General features: G+C 36.5%; 1 protein-coding gene across 1 annotated transcript in view; it reads left to right on the top strand.

The window, feature by feature from the left end:
* The window catches only part of LOC150103643 (uncharacterized), a 250,713-nt gene extending 230,356 nt beyond the window's left edge, over nt 1-20,357 (top strand). The window contains exon 4 of the mRNA XM_090398357.1: nt 12,649-20,357. Coding sequence (XP_090254483.1) covers nt 12,649-13,763 — 1,115 coding nt within the window. The 3' untranslated portion in view covers nt 13,764-20,357. The remainder of the gene's footprint in view (nt 1-12,648) is intronic.
* Nucleotides 20,358-22,316: the final 1,959 nt, after the last annotated feature.

The raw sequence follows: 22,316 nt of genomic DNA, 5'->3' as shown, positions 1-22,316 counted from the left end.
CAAGTGTATACTTGGTGGGGAAACTTTAACGTTACATCCCATCTCTGCTTACCAAATCTCAAAACATTACACTTTTCAACATTGAACTGATAGTTCCACTTACCTGCCCATTCATGTAATCTATTCAAGTCCTGTTGTAAGGCCATAACATCTGCATATCACTAGTTAAACCCATCCCAATATCATTAACATACAAATTAAACAACATTTACCCCAAAACTGATCCCTGCGACACACCACTATTGACCTTTCTCTTTCAGGATACCACATCCCCATATACCACTTTCTGATACCTATCTGACAGCTAGTCAATGATCCAACTCAGAATACAGTTATCCGATCCCATCTGTTTCAATTTATTTAAGAGCTGGTCATGTGGCAGTCTATCAAAAGCCTTTGCAAAATCTAAGTATACCACTGGAAATGCATCTCCCATGTCCAAGGCATTTGTCACCTTGTTATGGTACTTAAGTAAGTTAGTGAAACATGCTCTCCCCTTTACAAACCAATGCTGATAACCACAGAGGATACTGCTTTTATCAACCCATTTCTGCATTCTACTTCTCACTAATTTCTCCAATACCTTCACCACAACTCACGATATATAGACCGGCCTATAATTTGAAGCCACAGACTTATCACCACTTTATGCAGTGGAACAATTTTACCTTCCTTCCACTCCCTTGGAACCTGTGCAGTTGTAAAACTTTTATTAAACAGGCATGTCAATTCCCTGGAACATTCTCTTAAGATGCATGGTAATATGTCATAAAATCCTATCACCTTATTGATATGAAGATTATTTATTTCCTTAAATACATTCTGCTCACGCAGAATTAAGCCATCCCCTCCTATGTCCTCTACACTTAATTTCCTCATGATTCCACTCTGATCAGGATGAAACATCCTTATAAATTGATTACTGAATACCTCAACAATGTCTTCTGCAGCAGTTACCATTCTACCACTTTCATCCATTAATGAGATAGAGTTAAGGGTCATCTAGAGGAAGCAGTATTAAATTGTATACCTCAGGTAAGGAGGGTTAATCGGGTAGAAGTTAGGCCAAAGGAAATCCCAAAGAGTTATTTCATTATGTGGCAAGTAAGAGGAAGCATGACTATGGAAAATTAACTTTAATGAGTAACGATGGTCACGAGGAGACGAAAGTGGATAAAATAGTTGATTTACTGAGTGACCACTTTGCAAGCATACATATATCTTCCTAGTGAGGTTACTACTTTAACCTACATGACAGACACTAATATGGGAACAGAGGTGGATGAATTGGACGTCCTTCCTTACAATAGTGCAGAATTTCGATGTAAATAGAGCTGTGGGATTAGATGGGATATCAGCAAGGTTTTTGCAGCAATGTGCAAGAGAACTGGCAAGGCCTTTGACTAAACTGTTTAATTTAAGTGTCAGCTATGGTAAAGTTCCAAGGGAGTGGAAGGAGGTCAAAATTAATCCTTTGCATAAGGGAGGTTCTAAGAAGCTAGAGAAGTGGCAGCATCTTTGACTAAACTGTTTGATTTAAGTGTCAGCTATGGTAGAGTTCCAAGGGAGTGGAAAGAGTTCAAAATTAATCCTTTGCATAAGGGAGGTTCTAAGACTACAGTAGCAAATTATAGACCAATCAGTATCTCAGGCATGGTGGTAAAAGTACTAGAAAAATTGGTAAAAAAGAGAATGCAAGAATGTGTATATAAAAATATAATACATATCAGGGTCAACATGGTTTTGTGAAGAGTTAGTCATGAATTAGTAATTTACTAACTTTTTTATAATAGAGTAACAGCCAAGTTGGATAAAGGAAATGGCTACACAATGATTTTGTAAAGCCTTTTTAACAGAATGCCACATGGAACACTATTACAAAAATTAGAACAAATGGGGGATAGATATGACACTGGTTAAGTGGATAAGAGAGTGCCTGCTGGACAGATATCAAAAAGTGGTATATGGAGGGGTAGAATCGATGCAAAAGCCAGTGACAAGTGGTGTTCCACACAAGGTTCAGTGCTGGGACTGTTGCTGTTTAATTTGTACATAAATGATATAGGAAATAACCTGAAAGGTTATTTCAGTTGTTTGCTGATGCTGATGATTGCAAAATTAGGTCAAGTAATAGTTAATCAAGGCAATGTGGAAAGCTTGCAGGACGATTTAAATAGGCTTTCAGTACGGGCAAAAGTTAATGGGTTCAGTTAAATGTTGAGAAATGTAAAGTTATGCACTCTAGGATAAATAGATTACAAGCCATTTATCACATTGATGGCACTGTATATTCCAGGATATAGATGACACTAGAGATTTAGGAGTTGTGGTAGACAGAGAGTTGAAGTTAGAGGACATATTGCTAGCGTAGCCCATAAGATTACTTGGCTATTAAAGAACACATTAACAAGTAGAGATAAGAAAGTTATTATTCCTCTTTATAAGGCCTTGATATGCCCACATCTAGATTGCTGTGCTGAACTTTCTTGGGGATGTGGAAGCAGTGAAGAGGATTCAGAGGTGAGTGTCCTGTAGAATGTGTCCTATTAGGATAGATTGAACAACTAGGTTAAGGTCATAGCTAACTGTTGTGCACATTCCATAAGAATACATGGTGATATGTCGTCCATTTCCACAGTCTCATTAACATCTAACCCAATCAACACCTGACACATCTCTGATTTTTAACTTCCATTCTCTTAATATTCCATTTCTCCTGTATTTTGCATGGCATAATTTATACCAGTATGATGTACAATGATACATTGCTCGCTCAATGATTCCACTATATCCTTTGCAATGGTCACTCTGTTGTCATGACTATTCACCAGTGTCAACCTGCCATAATTATTCTTTCTCTTGCTTGCCATATAAGCAGAAAATTCCCTTGAATTTTCACTTGGCCTGACCATCTAATCTCTCATACTGAATGTTTTTTTTTTATTTACTATGCTCATTACCTTCCTGGCCTTCACTTTATACTCTTCATGGATCTGATCACCAACTAACTGGTGATCATTGAAAGTTTTTTCTCTTGGTTATACTATAAATTAAAGATGGCAGGAAATTATATTCTTGGTTGCATTCTTTATCCAAATGTAAGCAAACAAAGTTCGCGTGTGAAGTAACTTCACAACTGGCTAATTGTATTACAGGCTAATGACATCACATCAATTGCCTTAGTATCCCATAATGCAATGCACATATCCTTAACATGTATGATGCTATGCATTATGAGAAGGACCAATACCCACACTGGTTTCAATCTACATTGAGATTTATCACAGGAGCCAGACCCAGAAATGATACCAAGGTTGAAGTTTTGAGTACTCGTATATTTCCATATACGAGTACTCAAAAGGTGTCACACCTTATTGCTAAAATACTGGATTAGAGATAGATGTTGAAAACTTATGTTCTTACACTTAGATATAGGATGAAACCAAGAATATAATTTCTTGGCATCTTTCTAGATCAGTCTTTGACTCCATAGGGTCTCTTGGGTAATAATAATTATTATTATTATTCAGGCCTCCATGGAGTCAAAAGACTCATCGTGGGAGGTCCTTCCTAAGAAACACAAGGTCTATCAAGACTCATCGAGGGAAGGTCCCCCCCCCCCTAAGAAACACAAAGTCTATCATACCACTCCTTGAACTCATTGACCGTTCTCGCTCTCACCACTCCATCAGGCAATGCCTTCCATGGTTCAACCACCCTCCATGCAAAGAAACCACTCCTCGCCCTCTTGCTCACAGTTTCCTTCATAACTTCCACGGATGGCCTGTTGTCATCACTCCTTCCTGCTGTTCACCCAAGCGAAAGAACTCCCCAGTTTAAATCAACCCTGTTTAAAAGTCTCAACCATATCACCTCTCCTTCTTCTATCCACCAAACTTTGCAGTCCACATTCCCTCAGCCGATCCTCATAACTATCATTGTATAGTCCTGAAACCATCTTTGTTATCCGCCTTTATACCCTTTCCACAGTTAATTTATCCCCTTCAAATCCTGGGGACCAAATCTGAGAACAATAGTCCAAATGTGGTCTGATCCGGAGCTTATACAACGGAATGATAACTGTTTTATCTCTGGAGGTCCATGTCCTTCTCATTATTGCAGCAATCTTCTGTGTTACCTTCGCCACCTTTGCAATATGTCCCCTAAATTTCAGGTTTCTATCAATCATCAACCCCAGGTCTCTTGTCTTCCCTACTTCCTCCGGTATAACTCCTCCCATAGAGTATGAAGTGTCCCATCGATGGTTCCCAAACCTCAAGACCTTACATTTTGCTGCATTAAACCAAGACCCCATTCATTTGCCCATCTATCTAGCTTATTCAAATCCTCATTACTAGGCTACCACATCTGCACTATTACTAATAATCTTTTCCCAGCTTTGCATCATCTGCAAACAACTGAATATCCCCTTGCAATCCACTGGCAATGTCATTGATATAAAGGTTAAACAATAAAGATCCCGGTACTGAGCCCTGTGGGACCCCACTTGTAATCCTCTGCTTCCTTGAAACTGCCCCACCATGCACAACTCTCTGATACCTATCGGACAGCCAATCCTGAATCCAGTTGACCAATCTGACATCCACACCCATGTGCTGCAACTTAAATATCAGCTTATCATGTGGCACCCTGTCAAATGCCTTTGCTAAGTCTAAGAAAATGGCAGTATATGCCTTTCCCTCATCTAATGCTCTTGTAACTTTATCATAAAAGTCTTCAATATTGCTAAAACAAGAGCGCCCTTTCACAAATCCATGTTGACTTTCACAGATAACATTACCCTCATCTGCCCAATGCTGTATACAGTCCTTCACTACTTTCTCCAAGATCTTACTAACTACTGATGACACACAAACTGGTCTATAATTAGATACTTCCAGTCTGCTACCGCCCTTATGCAATGGCACTGTCAGTTCCCTAGCACATTCTCTCAAAACTCGTGATGAAATACCATACAGTCCCACAGCTTTACTGACATCCAGAGCACTCAGTATTTGAAACACACTCTCCTCCTGTACCTCTAAACCTTGAACCTGCCCTATCCCTCTAGCATTAAAACTGACTCCTCCAGGATGAAATACTCCAATGAAGTGTTCATTGAACAATTCTACTATGTCCGCTGCATCAGTCACTCTCTTCCCATTTTTATCCCACAATATCATTCTTCTACAGTCATTTCTCCTCCTACTGGGCATATCTAAAAAATTCCCTAGGATTTTCTTTGGATCTTAGGGCTAATCTCCTCTCATATTCCAGTTTCGTCTTCCTTACAATACTAGTCACTCTTCTGACCTGTGTCTTATACTCTTCATGCATCTTCTCTTCTCCTGTCTCCTGATATCTCTTCCACAGCCTCTTTTTCGCATGCAGTTCCTGTTTAATATTGTTTGTCATCCACTTTACTCCAAATTGTGTCCTCTTGTTCATTCGTGGTATACAATTTACCACTGCTGCTAACAAATATTCTTTCATAATTTCCCACGCACTAATGTCCCGACTTTCCAATTCCTCCCTCCATGAAACTTCCCCAAGTTGACGTCTTAGACTATTATAATCACCTGCCTTATAATTCCACATACGTTCCCTTCTCTTTGATACTCCTGCATGTCTATTCATTTTCCAAGTCAAAACCATAAGGTCACTCTCTCCAACTGGTGGGAGAGATGTCATCTCGGTTATTATCAACTCTTCTGATGCTATAACCAAATCCAAAACTCTTGAGCCTCTTGTTCCATCTGTAACATGTTGCTTAAGATAGTTGTCACTCAATAATTCTGGAAATTCCATTCCCTTATTGCTACATACATCTTCCTCTCCCCAATTTATACTACTGTAGTTAAAATCTCCCATAACCATCATTCTTCTTGCACTTGCCAAACTCAAGTGTCTAAACATTTCCTGATCCTCACCCTCTGTACTCCTGGGTCTGTAGCAACACTCCACTAAATATCCTGTCATGCCCACCTCTACCTCACACCATATGCTTTCAAAATCATTAGTGTCACTGCCATCCAAAGTCTCCACTCTTAGAGGACATAGGTCATCACTTATCATAAGCAGTACTCCACCATCATGCTTTCCCTTCCTATCCTGCCGAAAAATGCTGTACCCAGTTACTTCTTTTTCTGTTATTATATCCTCTGCTGTCAACCATGTCTTAGTGATTGGCAAATAATAATAATTTATAACTGGGGATCAAATCTTTTCTAACACAGCTCACTTTATTTCTGTTCATCCATTTCACTCTTACTCTATTTACTTGCTTAACCCTTGAAATGCAGTTATACATTCCTTGTGTCAGATACTACCTTATGATTTTTCATGCATTGTCATTATCTTTTCTGCACAGTTCATCTATTCCAATGTATTGATGCTAATTAACTACAGAGCTTCCCTTAATCGTCCGCCTTGTACTTCTGCATATATCCATTTTTACTATTATTACACATCTGGAGTCCAAAGACTCATCGAGGGCGGGTACCTACTTCAACTCTCTATCTCCACCAATTACTACTACTATCATCATCTACACTAATGCCATCTACTACCCAACACCACCACCACTGGTATTTTCACCACAATGGGAGTAACTTCTGGCAGTAACCTTTTCTTATTTTGCCACTTCCCAAACAAGTACTCCATGATCACTCTCACCAACCCGCTTAATTAACAACTACATCTTGTGAAGTGATTGGCAAATCCAAAACATTTATTTATTTATTCGTATGGAGTTTCCTCCCTTTTTCTCCCCCGTACCTATTGGGGCGAGTTGAAACCCTCATGGGGGGGTAAGTATTTATGGCTGTAGATCCATCTGTGTTCACGGGGCCGATTTGCCTGCTTGCGGGATGAAAAACCCCAGATAAACTGGGGGAAAACCCCTGTTGTCCACACCCAAGACCGGCTAACTTAGTTATGGCTGAGGAAGATCCTTAAGCTCCTCACATCAGCTACGGGAATTGAACTTAGGACACTCCTTCCCCAGGCATATGGTTGCAAAGCGCAATCCGAAGCATTAAAGCAAGCACTGATGCAACTAGATCATAGGTTCCCAAACTTTTTTGGGCCACTGCCCACTTTGCAAGACATAAATTTTGTAATGCCCCATTATAACAGTTTTCTGCATTCAAGCCGTGTGATATTTTTGACGCAATTAATGTATCATTAATAGCAACTGATGATACATTACTGCTTATGCCGTTAAATTTTTAAAAAGAAGTAGCCAATATGTGCTTCATCTTGAACACAGTTATTGCTATACCTATTTTGGTGAAACGTAGCCCATATGTAAAGATTGTAAAATGTATGCTCAAATAACATTATGCACAGTTTCATACAATGGTTTAAATATGAAAATGTGGAATACAATTAAGAGATTGCATTGCATTAGTAAGAATCTTATTGTAATAATTAAAACACCATTAAATATATTACAAAGTTGTTTGTTTCTAACTTATAAAGTAAAAATACAAAGAAAAAATAACAAATTAATGTGAAGTTTCATACAATGGTTTAAATATGAAAATTCGGAATACCTATTAAGAAATTGCATTACATTAGTAAGAATCTTATTATAATAATTAAAACACCATCAAATGTATTAGATGGTTTATTTTGAATTTACAAAGTAAAAATACAAAGAAAAAATAACAAATTAATGTGAAGGATGAGCCTGGTGCATTTTTAAAAGTTTGTTAATATTGGGTTCAACTTTCGTTAAAAACAGTCGTAAATCGACACGCTCAATTATATGCAATCGGTTCCTTTTCTTAGATAGTAAATTCGCTACAGCACTAAGCCCACGCTCAGCCAAATAAGAAGATGGAAATGCAATTAAAAATTTCTGCACCATTTCCCATAATCCAGGGTACAGTGTCGGTATTGATTTTTGAAGCCAGAACTCTTGGTATCCAATTTTGAATTTTATTTTTAGTTCTTCATTTGTTGCGAGTTCTATGAGTTCCACTTCTAAATTTGATGATCCTGCTGTGCTTACATGTGAGAAAGGATCTAGAACCCAATTTGGTATATTCATGTTTAGAATATCCTTGAATCACTCATTGAAATCAGCATGGAGAACCTCCAAGTGTTGGCAGTATGTAAGTAAATCTTCCTTTTTGAGAGACAATGCTGATAAATTTGAAAAGTAGCTATATGCCCCTCGGCCCATATTCTGCTCGAACAGAAGAAGTTTCCCTAAAAGCAGCAGTAACGTTTTTTGTTTTAATTAAATTCAACTCATCACCTTGTAGTTGTAGATTGACTTCATTAAATATTTTATAGAAGTCTGTCAAATAAGCGATGTCATTTTTGGATGTAGTAAGGTTGGCCTGCAATCCGTCGTCTCTGTTTTCTAGGAACTCTAGTACTGAATCAAACAAATTGTAAAATCGATTCTGACAAATACCTTTTGAAAGCCAGCAAACTTCTGTGTGAAGCAGCAAATGATTGAAATCTTCATCGTTTTCACTACAAAGTTGGCTAAACAATCTGTCACTCAATGAATTGCTTCTAATTTTGTTGACTACTCTAATAACGTAATGGAGCGGTGTGTGCAGGCGTTCACTTAAATTTTTCGCAACCAAATGTTGACGATGAAGAACACAATGTATAGCGAGTACATTTGGTACTGCTTGTTTCAAATGTGCTATGAAACCCTTGTGGCGCCCTGTCATTGCTGGAGCACCATCAGTAGCAGCAGACAAAATATTACGAATGGGAATGTCTTTCTCTTGAAAAAACTTATTCATGATATTAAACATAGATTCTCCCTTTGTATCCACTTCCAAGTTTTTAGCAAATAATGATTCTTGACAAAATTTTTCTTCTTTTATGAATCGTACGTATGATATGAGTAGTGGTTCATTATTTGTGAGAGTTGATTCATTGAGTTGATTGGAAAATTGGCATGTCTTCAAATAATCGCACAATGATTTTTCAACGTCTTCAGCCATTTCATTGATTCTTCTTTGCACTGAATTATTGCTCAAAGGAATTTTCCTGATGATATCTGATGCTGGCTTATGAAGCACAGTATTTATTACTTCTTTTACTGCCGGCAAGATTAATTCCTCACCAATTGTGTGTGGTTGTCCCGCTTTTGCGATTAATAATGAAATATTATAAGAAGCTTGTAATCCTAGAAGGCTTCATTGCTTCATTTGAAAACACTTTTTGTCAAATCAAGCACATGGGTAATAATTGGTTCGTAGGAGACTGAATAAAACCATATTTCAAATACTCAATACTGTACTGTCGACATTTCTTCTTATATTCAGACATAATGAAGTAATAAAATTTGCAAAAATATTCACAAAATAAAAGATTTAATTTACACTTTGTATGACTCCACTTATCTATCACACTTTCGACTGATGATTGTTGGCAAAGCACACAAAAAATAATGAAACTTATTCCTAAACCACTGGTATTTATAGATTTGAAATCTAGCCTGAATCGACTTGCATGCATTGACTTGTTTGCAATACCATCATACTCGTGCTTTGAACAAGTCACTGCAAGCACCCGTATTCCTCAAAATATACTGAATTGAGTGAATTACCTACGTAATAGTTGACCGACATACTACACGTCTGCTGCGTGAATAGACTAAAGCCTGTATGACATGATCAATTTTTACAATAGCAAAAAATGAATAAATTTTTTAAGTATATAAAAAATAGCAGTTAAAATATCCTGTATGACATGTTCAATTTTTTATTTTGCATGCAAGCGCATTTTGTTCGTTCGACCACGACATTGTCCGAATAATTATAAATAATAATTAATAAATAAAATAATTACACAAGATATAAACAACAAACCTACAAAACATAACCACAGAAAACAGTATAATGAGTTTCGAATAATATTTGCTTTGTTTTTTTCCCTCTAATTAGCAATATAAATTAGTACTAACTAGGCTAACTAAAATTACGATTTTATTTCTTTCTTGCCATTATTATTTTTACTCATAATATTAAATTATATAAAATTGGGTTTATTTTTGTACAAATCAATCAGAAAAGTGGTTTTATATATTTTATATATATTTTGAAATGAAATATAACAAATAAATTTGCTACTGTAAGCATAACCTATTATACACACATATATACATGCTCTATTTTCTCATTGACACAGAAAATTGACATCTATTTCTATCTGACATGGTAAATTTTCAAATGATTAAATAATTGAAATAGAAAATTGATTTAAAAAAATGATCATGTAAGACGGGCATAAGATAAATTAAAATGCAATATTTAAATTTTAAATGATTATCTAATCGCAAAATCACGAAAATAATTAATTTTTAAATATATATTATTAATTTCTTCTATAAAGAGCCACCGACCCCTAAACCGCCTGAATGCCCCCAAATGCTTCTGATCCCACTATAGCTCCCCTAGAAGGCTTCGGCGCCCACTGGGGGGCGGTACCGCCCACTTTGGGAACTTATGAACTAGATGCTTTAATCCAAAACATTAAAACATCTAGTTGCTTCGGTCACATGCTGCTTAAGATATTTATCTCTCATAAATTTAAACTCACTCTCCTTGTTCCCATACACTCTCTTTTCCTTCCAGTCTCCCATTAGGATCATCATCATCTTTTTACATGCCCAACCAATTTGCCTAAACATTTCACAATCAGTATTCTCTACATTCCCTGGCCTATAATAGCATCTTGTCAGATACACTAGCCTGTTAATTTCAACTTCCACACTTTGTAAGCACAATTCCTCTGTAATCATTAATAATCATTCCGCTCCTCTTTTCACCTTTCTATCCTTCTGGAAAATTTTATATCCTTCCATTTCTATTTCCGACATCACATCCTCCTCAGACAACCAAGTTTTACTTATACCAATTATCTTTAGGCATACTGATTTAATTAGGTTCTTAAACGATTATTCTAAATTGGTTAGTTTCTTATTTTTGCTAAACGTAATGAAGAAGGGTCTATCACTCATCCAGTGATGTGGAAAAAATCAGAAAACATTTTTAGATCCTATGATGGGCATAAGAGAAGAATTGTTGAATTGATAGAAATTGTCCTCAATCCGTTTCCCCTTAATAACTAACCAAGGTATAACCTCTCTGATTTTTACTCCTCAGCTGCCATCCCACTTTGGCATATGCAATATACCCACATAAACATGCCCTCAATAATACTGCGGTATCCAGAATGCCTTCAAATGTCATCATTTCCTTTGTAACTTAATTTATAGCAATTCTCTTGTAATGTCCCTTTGTTATCTCTGCTTTTAGTCATTTAAGTTATATATATATATGGAATTGTAGTCATGATCGGTAGAGAAATGATAATGGGTGAATAAAAAGGAGAATATTCATAAAGAGGGGGGGGGGTAAGGTATTACATGTAAATGTCATTTAAAAATATGTTTTTTTTTTGTTTTTTTTTGAGACTGTTGGTTAAATGAAATGAAATATTATTATTATTATTATTATTATTACGGGTATCTCCATGGAGTCGGTAGACTTATCGCGGGAGACCCAAACTAGCAAAACAATATCTGTCATATCTCTTCTTGAATTCATTTACAGACGAAGAGCTCACAACTAAGCCAGGCAATGAATTCCACTCATTCACCACCCTCCAGGCAAAAAACCTTGTTCTGACACCTTTGTTAACCACTCTCTTCTTTAATTTCCAGGGATGACCTCTTGTTCTTCCATCATTATCACACAGCTGAAACATTTCCCCTGCATCAATCCTATAAAAACCTTTCAGTAATTTAAATGTTTCTATCATATCCCCTCTTCTTCGCCTATCAACCAATCTCTGCAATCCACAAGCTCTCAATCTATCAATGTAGGGAGGCATTTTTTACATCACTCACCAACTTGGTCACTCTTCTCTGAACCCTCTCCATAGCCTCCTCATCTCCAAGGAATCCAGGTGACCAGACCTGAGCACAGTAATCCAAATGTGGAAGTATCAACGCTTTATAAAGGGGAATAATAACCTCTTTATCTCTGGATGTCAGTGTGTTCCTCAACAACCAAGTAATCCTATGTGCAATCTTGGACACCTTAGCAATGTGTCCTCTGAACTTCATCTCCCTATCTACCAACACCCCTAAGTCCCTACCCTCATCAATCTCTTTGAGTACCTTTCCATCAATGTAGTACACAGCTGGTAATCTTTTAATCCCAAAATGCATGACTTTACACTTTTCCACATTGAACTGACATCCATTATCTTTTGCCCATTTTACCAGCTTATTTAAATCCTCCTGCAAACTTTCAATATCAGCCTTGATTTTTTATTGCACTACCCAACTTTGCATCATCAGCAAACAACTGAATATCTCCCTTTAAGCCATTTCCTATATCATTTATATACAAATTAAACAACAATGGAAATTGAAATATTTGGCAAAGTACAAATAATGATAGTTATGGACTGCTCCTGATGAGTTTTGTGATTCTGTGGCCATAAAATTTAGATTTTATTTATTATTGTTAATTTCCAAGATAATCTACATTACCAATCTATCTGACCTGTTCAGTTTAAAAACTGAACAGGTTAGATTGATTGGTATTTTATTAATAATAAAAAAAATATCAAAATATGTAAAATAGTGTTATTTTGTTTCAGAACTAAATGTGACAGAAAGGCGAGAGAGAGAGAGAAGCGATATTAGCCTGCAAGATAGTCAACTGTGGCTCCTCGACAGCTTTGTTTGTGATCCAGACAGTGATGATTCACGTCATTCAAACAGGGATAAAACAGCAAATGCCAATAATCCTAATACAACTGACATGAAATTAGGATGTTTTCAATCAGATAACCACTCAAGTTCAGATGAAACAAACATCGATTTAGATATATCTGGTATAGTATCGCAAGTTTGCTCTAGGAACATTGATAATTCAGCACCCCAAATTACTTGTGAAACCCAAATGTCATCAAATGTAGGTGATGGTAATGAATTTGCTGTAACTAATTTAGATACATTTGGTGACATCAGTTTACTTATATCTGGTGACCGTGATTTACATACATTTGGTAATACATCTCTAGGTAGTACTAGAAGTACTAGAATGCCATCAAATGTTGGTGATGGTAATGAATTTGCTGTAACTAATTTAGATACATTTGGTGACATCAGTTTACTTATATCTGGTGACCGTGATTTCCATACATTTGGTAATACATCTCTAGGTAGTACTAGAAGTTCCGATAATTCAGTAACCCAAATGCCATCTAACATAGATGATAACAATGAATTAGATAACAATGTATCTCCAGGTTGCTCTACGAGCACTTCTAATTCACCCCAGATTACTTGTGAAGCACAAATGCCATCCATTGTGGGTGGCAGTGAATTAGAAGAAACTGATTTTGATATGTCGGATCCCAATTTAGATGCACTGGATAGCGTATTTCTAGGTTGCAGTAGTAACAATGATAATTCTGTACTCCAGATTACTGATGAAGAGCAAGTGCCGTCAAATATGGATGATATTGAATTAGAAGAAACTGATTTTAATGTGTTTGATTTCAATTTAGATGCATTGGATATTGAATTAGAAGAAACTGATTTTCATATGTTGGATTCCAATTTAGATGCATTGGATATTGAATTAGAAGAAACTGATTTTCATATGTTGGATTCCAATTTAGATGCATTGGATAGCGTATCTCTAGGTTGCAGTAGTAGCAATGGTAATTCAGTTTCCCTGAAGGCTTATGAAACAGAAATGCAATGAAATGTAGGTGATAATGGTGAATTACAAGAAACTAGTTTACTTTTTTAATAATCCAGATTTGGATATATTTGGTAACACCGGTACTGATGCATCACATACAGTTCACACACACACATCAGATAATGCTAGAGGCAGGTTGCTTGCATCGAATAATTTAAGTGAAAATATACATCTCATATATAATGACAAACTTTATGAACTTGGTGATAATACTGAAAGTACTCAGATTATGCTGAGTACCTCAAATTCCCAGTGAAAATAGTATATTATTATTATTCCTCCAGGGAGTCCATAGACTCATCGAGGGAGGGCACTGCTCTACAGCTCTCTCCACCAACTGCAACTACACCAACGGCATCTACCGCCGACCACCACCACTAGTTTTTCCAGACAATCACAAACATCCATGCCCACGGCAGGATTCACACCCGCAGCCTTTTGGCTGGGGAGCGGATACGCTAACCACTCGTCAGCTAGGCTGGTATGTCTGCTAAGTTTTGATGTTGTGCAACATTCATATTGTAGGGTTTATAATTACTATAACTGCCATCTTTTGAGGATAAATAATTATTTATTAAGGCTTTATATATATATATTCATTGTTTTTATACAGCAGTGTCACTTCTGGATGCAGTTTAACTTGAAAACATTGGTATGGCTACAGTCACTTTAAAGAAAGTAACAGGTATAATTTTTTTTTTCATTTAACTAATACAGAATTATGATATCAAATCATCCAAAAAGTAATGGTCATTTTTATTATTATTATTACTTGACATCTCCAGGGAGTCCAGGACTCATCGAGGGAGGGCACCCACTCTACAACTCTCCTCCACCACTCAATCTCATCCACCAACCACATCATCTACACCAATGCTATCTATTATCCACCACCACCACTAGTATTTTCACAGACAATCACGAACATCCATTCCCATGGCAGGATTTGAACCCGCAGCCTTTTGGCTGGAGAGCAGATATGCTAACCATTCGGCCAACCAGGCTGGCATTATTATTATTATTATTATGTGACACCTCCAGGGAGTCCAAAGTCTCATCAAAGGAGAGTGTGTGCCAACAGCATTGAACGATTGAACCTCTTTCAACTACTAACCGCGCTCAAACTTGCTTAACTTTTTTTCGTGAGCCATTAATAGCAGAGGCTCCACCAATCGACCAACCAAGGTTGGTTGATTATTATTTCATTATTCTTTCGTCACTGCTTTATATTGCTCGCCTTATGCTATAGGCTCATCGCCACCTTGACGTCGATGGAGCACCCTGTCGTAGGGCGCTCCATCGACGAGACAAAAGTCTCAATCTCCTCCATCCTACTAGAGGACCCCTCCTCATTTTTAACATTTAGATTTGAAAGGATATAAAAGATAAATCACTTGCTAATTTAATCAAGTATATATTCTTAATTTTAATTAATAATGCTCTTCCAATGTTGTGAAAGCTTCTTCGTAATACAATTTCTATGGAATTCATGAGGTTTGGAGGCAAGGAAGTCGCATAGGCTCAATTTCAATGTGCCTCTAATGTATCGTATTGTTTTTCATTAATGGAATGTTGCAAACTTTTAAGTAAGTGGTAATCTCAAGGTGCAAGATAAAGAGAATATGGAGGAAGTGGACGCGTTTCCCAGCTGAGTTTTTCAATCTTGGTAGAGATAATTCTTGCTATATGAGCTTGCATTATCACAGTGAAAAACAACACCCTTCCGATTGGCCAGTGAATACCTCTTTCAGTTTTTCATTCAGTTGATCGAGGTCTTCACAGTATACTTCAGCTGTGATTGTTTGGTTTTGTGGCAAGAGTTCCAAGTGTATAATACCAGCCATATCCCAAAAATGCTTAACAAAACCCTCTGAGAGTGAAGGTCTTGTTATGGTTTAGGTTAAGCCTGATCCCCTGAATGCACCAATTGCTTTTGGTGCTTAACATTCTTGTAAAGGATCCACTTTCATCACTGGTGACTGCACCACTCAAAAATGGAGATTGAATCTCTCAAGAATGAAGAGAAGTGCAGAAGTTGATGCTCTCTTCAATTATGTCAGTTTGTGAGAAACCCACTTGCCGAGCTTAGATACTCTGCCAAGTTCTTGAAAACGTCAATGATGATGAATTAAGATTTTTTGCTAAATCTTCAACAGTTGCATTGGCATTTCTTGCAATAGCGGCTTCCAACATATCATTATTGGGTGTGGGCACCCTGTCTCTCTAGAAAGGGTGCCCACATCGAGGGGAGTTTTCAAGCTAAAGTCCCTTTGTCGAAATTTTTGGAATCATCATCACTGGCATTTTCACTCTTATTGCCATACACTTCTTGCACATTTTTTAGTGTTAGTGGCATTATTATCTTTTTTGAACTCATAAATTATGATGTGCTTAATGTGCTCTTCAGTGACCTCCATAATAATAAAGGATTATTTAAATAATAACTTTGAGTGGCTGATGCAGAGGACATGGTGGAGTTGTTCAATGAACACTTTATTGGAGTATTTCATCCTGGAGAAATTGGTTTTAATACTGGAGGGATGGGGCAGGTTCGACGTTTAGAAGTACAGGAGGAGAGTGTATTTCAAATACGAGTACACTGGATGATATTTCACCACGGGTTTTGAGAGAATGTGTTAAAGAACTGAGAGCTCTGTTGACCTGACTTTTCAGTGAAAGTCTGGCTATGCGAAAGGTACCCAAGGAAAGGAAGGAAGGTAAGATAGTGCTATTGCATAAGGGTGATAGCAGACCGGAAGTGTCTAATTATAGGCCAGTTTGTGTTTCATCAGTGATTGTTAAGATCTTGGAGAAATTAGTGAGGAACCTTATATAGCATTGGACAGATGAGAGTAATGTTATCTGTGGGAGTGAACATGGATTTGTTAAGGGGTGCTCTTGCTTTAGTAATATGATTGCCTTTTATAATAAAGTGACAAGAGCAGTTGAGGAAAAGGCATATAAGTCATTATTTTGGCTTTTGTAAAGGCATTTGACAAGGTGAAACATGATAAGTTGATACATAAGTTACAGCACGTGAGTTTAGATGTCAGGTTTGTCAACTGGATTCAGGATTGGCTGTCTGATACCTATCAGACAGCTAATCCTGGGGCAATATCAAGGAGGCAGAAGGTTACAAGTGGGGTTCCACAGGGCTCTGTACTGGGACCTGTTCGTGTAACCTTTATATCAATGATCAATGGATTGGAAGGGGATATTCAATTGTTTGCAGCTGATGTGAAGCTAGGAAGGGTTATTAATAATAGTGCAGATGTGGCATCCCTACAAAAGGATTTCAATATACTAGACTAGACAGATGAGAAAATGAATGGGTGTTAGTTTAATGCAGCAAAATGTAAAGTCTTGAAGTTTGGGATACATCGATGGGAGGATGCATATTCGATTGGAGGAGCTGTACTGGAGAAAGTAGGGGAGACAAGAGATCTGAGGATGATGATTGATAAAAACCTGAAATTTAGGGGACATATTGCAAAGGTGGTGAAGGTATCCCAGAGGATGTCTGCAATACTGAGGACACTGACCTGCAGAGATAAAAGAGTTAGCGTTCTGTTGTATAAGACCCTGATCAGACCATACTTAGACTATTGTTTTCAAATTTTGTCCACAGGATTTGAAGGAGATGAATTAACTGTGGAAAGGTACAGAGGTGGATTGGTTTCAGGACTGTACAATGTTAGTTATGAGGATCGGCTGAGGGAATGTGGACCGCAGAGTTTGCTGAATGGAAGGAGAGGTGATATGATCGAGAATGTTAAACTGTTGAGAGGTAGTTACAGGGTTGACACTGAAGAGTTCTTTCACTTTGTGGAACATAGGGAAGGAGCAATGATAAGTTGCCATGCTGGAAGTTATGAAGGAAGCTGTGAGCAAAAGGGTGAGGAGTGGTTTCTTTGCATGGAGGGTGGTTGATCCATGGAATGCATTGCCTTGTAGAATGATTAGAGCAAGAATGGTCAGTAAGTTCAAGGAGTGGTATGATAGATTTTGTGTTTCCTAGGAAAGACTTCCTAGTCCTGCCTAGGAAAGTCTGAGTCTCTTGACTCTATGGAGGCCTGAATAATAATAATATTATGTATGATGTTCTTGCAAGGTGAAATTCCTTAGAATGAAGCTACCTCAACTTAATAGTACTTATAAAGCGAACTGAGCCACATTTGAACAAGTACAGTATAAAAAACAACATTACTTTTGGGATGACCTGATGTTAAATCTTTCTTCAAACTGCATATCCCCATATTATGTCACTCTCTCAGAAAGTGACATAATACCCTTTTGGGAACATCTTATGTTAAATTATTAATGAATAATTATTATCCTGTATACATATTGCTAATTAAACCTACAATGCGAATATTCTGTCCAGTTGCACGTGGATAATTACATTTTCAGAGAAATATTTGTAAGTGGTTCGATTTAATTAAGTGTTAGAATATTACTGATGTAAGAACATGGCTAATATCAGAAATATTAGCCATGTTAGGGAAAAAAGAATACTCTCACAATGTATTCTTTCCTCCTCTGAATGTTATGATTTAAAAACAGAGTAGGTTGTTTTTCCATATTGCAAGTGGGTGATTTTCAGAGAAATCTCTGATAAGTCAAATTCAGTGCTAATCAGCATATTAATATTATTAATTAGCATCTTCTGACATGTTAATGTTAGAATGAACATGTTAGAGGGAAAAAAGAGAATACTCTCACAATGTATTTCTTTCCTACTCTGAATGTAATAATTTTAAAAACAGAGTAGGTTGTTGTTGTTGTTCCACTTGTCAAGTGGGCGGAAATATTTTCCGAGAAATCTCTGATAAGTCAAATTCAGTGCTAATCAGCACTGAATTAGTAATTAGCTGAATGATTATTAATTAGCATCTTCTGACATGTTAATGTTAGAGGGGAAAAAAGAGAATACTCTCACAATGTATTTCTTTCCTACTCTGAATGTAATGATTTTAAAAACAGAGTAGGTTGTTGTTGTTGTTCCACTTGTCAAGTGGGTGGAAATATTTTCAGAGAAATCTCTGATAACTCAAATTCAGTGCTAATCAGCATATTAATATTATTAATTAGCATCTTCTGACATGTTAATGTTAGAATGAACATGTTAGAGGGAAAAAAGAGAATACTCTCACAATGTATTTCTTTCCTACTCTGAATGTAATGATTTTAAAAACAGAGTATGTTGTTGTTGTTCCACTTTGCAAGTGAGTGGGCATTTTTCAGAGAAATGTTTTCTGGCCTGATTGGCTGAGGGTTCGAATCCCGCCCTTGGCTGGATTTTTGTGATTGTCTGTGAAAGCACTAGTGGTGGTGGTGGTGGTGGTAGATGGCGTTGGTGTTAGATGATGAAGGTTGCTGGAGTAGTGAGACGAGGAGGTGTAGAGTTGATGCCCTCCCTCGGTGAGTCTTTGGACTCCCTGGAGGTGTGATATGATAATAATAAAATCTGGTAGCAGTCAGATTTGATGCTAATCATATTAAAATACAAAAATAATACTTTTGCACTGTTTTTTTTTTTTTTTTTTTTTACTCTGAATATCTGAAGTACTCATAGTTAATAAGTTTGTATTTGTCCCAACAACAAAAAAAAAAAAAAAATAAATAAATAAAAATCTGCCAATTTTTGTGACACATTGAAGGTAAACAAAAAAAAAAAAAATCCTCTAAATGGTTCAAGCAGATAAATATTGACTTTCACTAAAATTTGCAGATATTTTTATGAAAAATATTTGCTCCTAAGTGATGTTTTTTGTGTACTTAGTATATTATTTACATCTGCATATTCTTAATAAATATAAATATCTCTAAAATATCACTGAAAGGTAAAGCAAAGAAGGCAACACAGGCAGGGTTGTTAATAAGTGTTTATCCCAGCTGTTAAAAAAAAATCTGCCAGTTATGTAAAAAATTGAAGGTAAATAAAAAAAAAAAAAATTAATTAAATAAATCCTGTAAGCCTTTTATTCCTCAACAGTAGACTGAATTCTTAGCGGACACAGGCTAGAAAATTTGCCCACTCCTTTGAAAAAAAGCATTACAGGAATTATTCATTAAATTTTTTTTAATGTGGAATTATTTTTATCCAATGCAACAAAAGATTAATGTTGCCAAAATCTCTTATAACACAATTTTAAATTGTGATATGATATAAGCATATTAAGATTTTGATTGCACTGTTTTTTAAGATTGCTTTACCAAGGAAATGAATACTCACAAATGAATTGTGTTCACTTATTTACCTAGCCACTCAATATGCAGAATGTACCACAAGCACTTCCTCTCTGCTAATTGCTCAATTCATCCATGCCTCTCTGCAAGCTCATCATCAAATGACCACTCAGATGAATGGTTTTGGGATGAGTCAGATGGCAGATATTGAGCTATTAAAAAGTAAATTATACACTAATAGTTTATAACGACATGCTTTTGTTATCAACAATAGTTTATTATGATAACTTACTAATATTGTTCAGTTTCATTGTCAGCATTGAATGTTAACTTTATCAGTGTAATTGAATAAAATAGAGGAATGTAAAAATCTCTGTTGAAAATAATAAAATTATATCCTCATTTTATGTGTGAAATTATTTTTTGAAGTTTTAGTTGCCTTTTTATCATTTCGGCAGTTTAATTTAATTTGAATATTGAGTGAAGAGAGAAATAAAGCACTGAAAAAGAAGCAGAAAGCATGAAGACAGTTGAAGAGGATGAAGGGAGAGATTAGAGGGTTTAAGCAATGTAGTAAGAAACAAAGAGATGAGGGGAAGGCTGAAAAGAGAGCAAGGAAAGCTAATGTGTGTGAGAGCGAGGAAGAGAGAGAGATGTAGATTTAATGAGCTATTTGAAGAATAGAATGCTAAAGAAGAAGTGCTCCTAAATGGGCAATATACACAGTGTGGCTATAAATTAAGATGAAAATGTGGAGATCATAAGGATGTTTTGTAAGGATTATCTGAGAGATTGAGCAGAAGTGTGTATTTTGCCTGGATAGGAGTTGACAAGAGCAGCAGCACCAGTGATTAGAATAGCAAGATTGAGTCAAAAGAGGGTTCTAGAAAAAAAACGTGATAGAAAAAAAGCTGTATGTAAGAAATACATAGCATTTGAACCTAGAAGGATGGAGATTTTTTTTTTTTTTTAATGATGAGTCAGTACTCCAGTTTGGTCAACCTGTATTATGTTAATAACATGAATGAACAAAAAGGAACATGTTCACATTTGATTTCAAGTACTATGGATTGTGTTACTTCAGAAACAAGATGGGAGAGGTTTCCTTCTGGAAATCCCTCCTATCAATAGAAGATATGAATGAATCAGAGAAGGATATTTTTTCTATGGGTTCGGGGTTAAGTGTTGAATAGCTGCTACACGTTTCATTGGACTTAGAGGATGGACAAATTATTGATAACAATTTTCAGTTGCACAGTTGGTTGGTTTATAGTTTATTTGGCACAAAAACTACAAAGGTTATACTGTGCCATACTAAAGGTTACAACATTAGCATTTACAGAAAATTGTAAACAATATGTTTACAAGAATCTAATTTCACAAAGCAGCACCTCTAGGTAAACAGAACTGCTGCAGAGGGCACAGCAACACACAAGGTCAGAGGTTATCGCAGTAGTGCAAAAATAGTTAACAATATAAATTAATACATAAAATACGAAACATTAACCCAGGAATGCAGTATCTACATATATGTAAAATTATAATAGATGCCTTTATGGCAATACAAAAATAGGCGAAAAGGGATTATTATACAATATGCATGGATGAAAATTAAATTTAGCAATGCAGTAGAAACAGAATTACTAGAAAGTACACAAATAGGTAAGATGCATACACAAAATGTATGTTAAGTGATGCAGTATCTACATATAAACAAAATTACTGCAGAGTTTTCAGCAGTACATAAATAGATAACTAGGTTAACATGTAAATAGATAACTATAGGCTAGCATATGTATATACAAAACAAGTCAAGGAAAGCAGTGTCTACATCTAGTAAGATTATTATTATTATTATTCAGGCCTCCATGGAGTCGAAAGACTCATCGAAGGGAGGTCCCCCCCCCCCTAAGAAACACAAAGTCTATCATACCACTCCTTAAACTCATTGACCGTTCTCGCTCTCACCACTCCATCAGGCAATGCATTCCACAGTTCAACCACCCTCCATGCAAAGAAACCACTCCTCACCCTCTTGCTCACAGTTTCCTTTCGTAACTTCCAGGGATGGCCTCTTGTCATCACTCCTTCCCACTGTTCAACCAAGCGAAAGAACTCCCCAGTGTCGACCCTGTAACCACCTCTCAACAGTTTAAAAGTCTCAATCATATCACCTCTCCTTCTTCTATCCACCAAACTCTGCAGTCCACATTCCCTCAGCTGATCCTCATAACCAAAATTGTACAGTCCTGAAACCATTTTTGTCATCCGTCTTTGTACCCTTTCCACAGATTACACAAACATTATTATACTAATACTTAAAGAGTCAGAAAGGAATTATTATACAGAATTGATGCATAAAAT

This window comes from Typopeltis vanoorti, chromosome 9 (assembly GCF_054136105.1).
Source record: "Typopeltis vanoorti isolate ZY-2024b chromosome 9, IOZ_Tvanoo_1.0, whole genome shotgun sequence".
NCBI classification, from domain to species: domain Eukaryota; kingdom Metazoa; phylum Arthropoda; class Arachnida; order Uropygi; family Thelyphonidae; genus Typopeltis; species Typopeltis vanoorti.
This window is presented reverse-complemented; position numbering and strand designations above follow the sequence as displayed.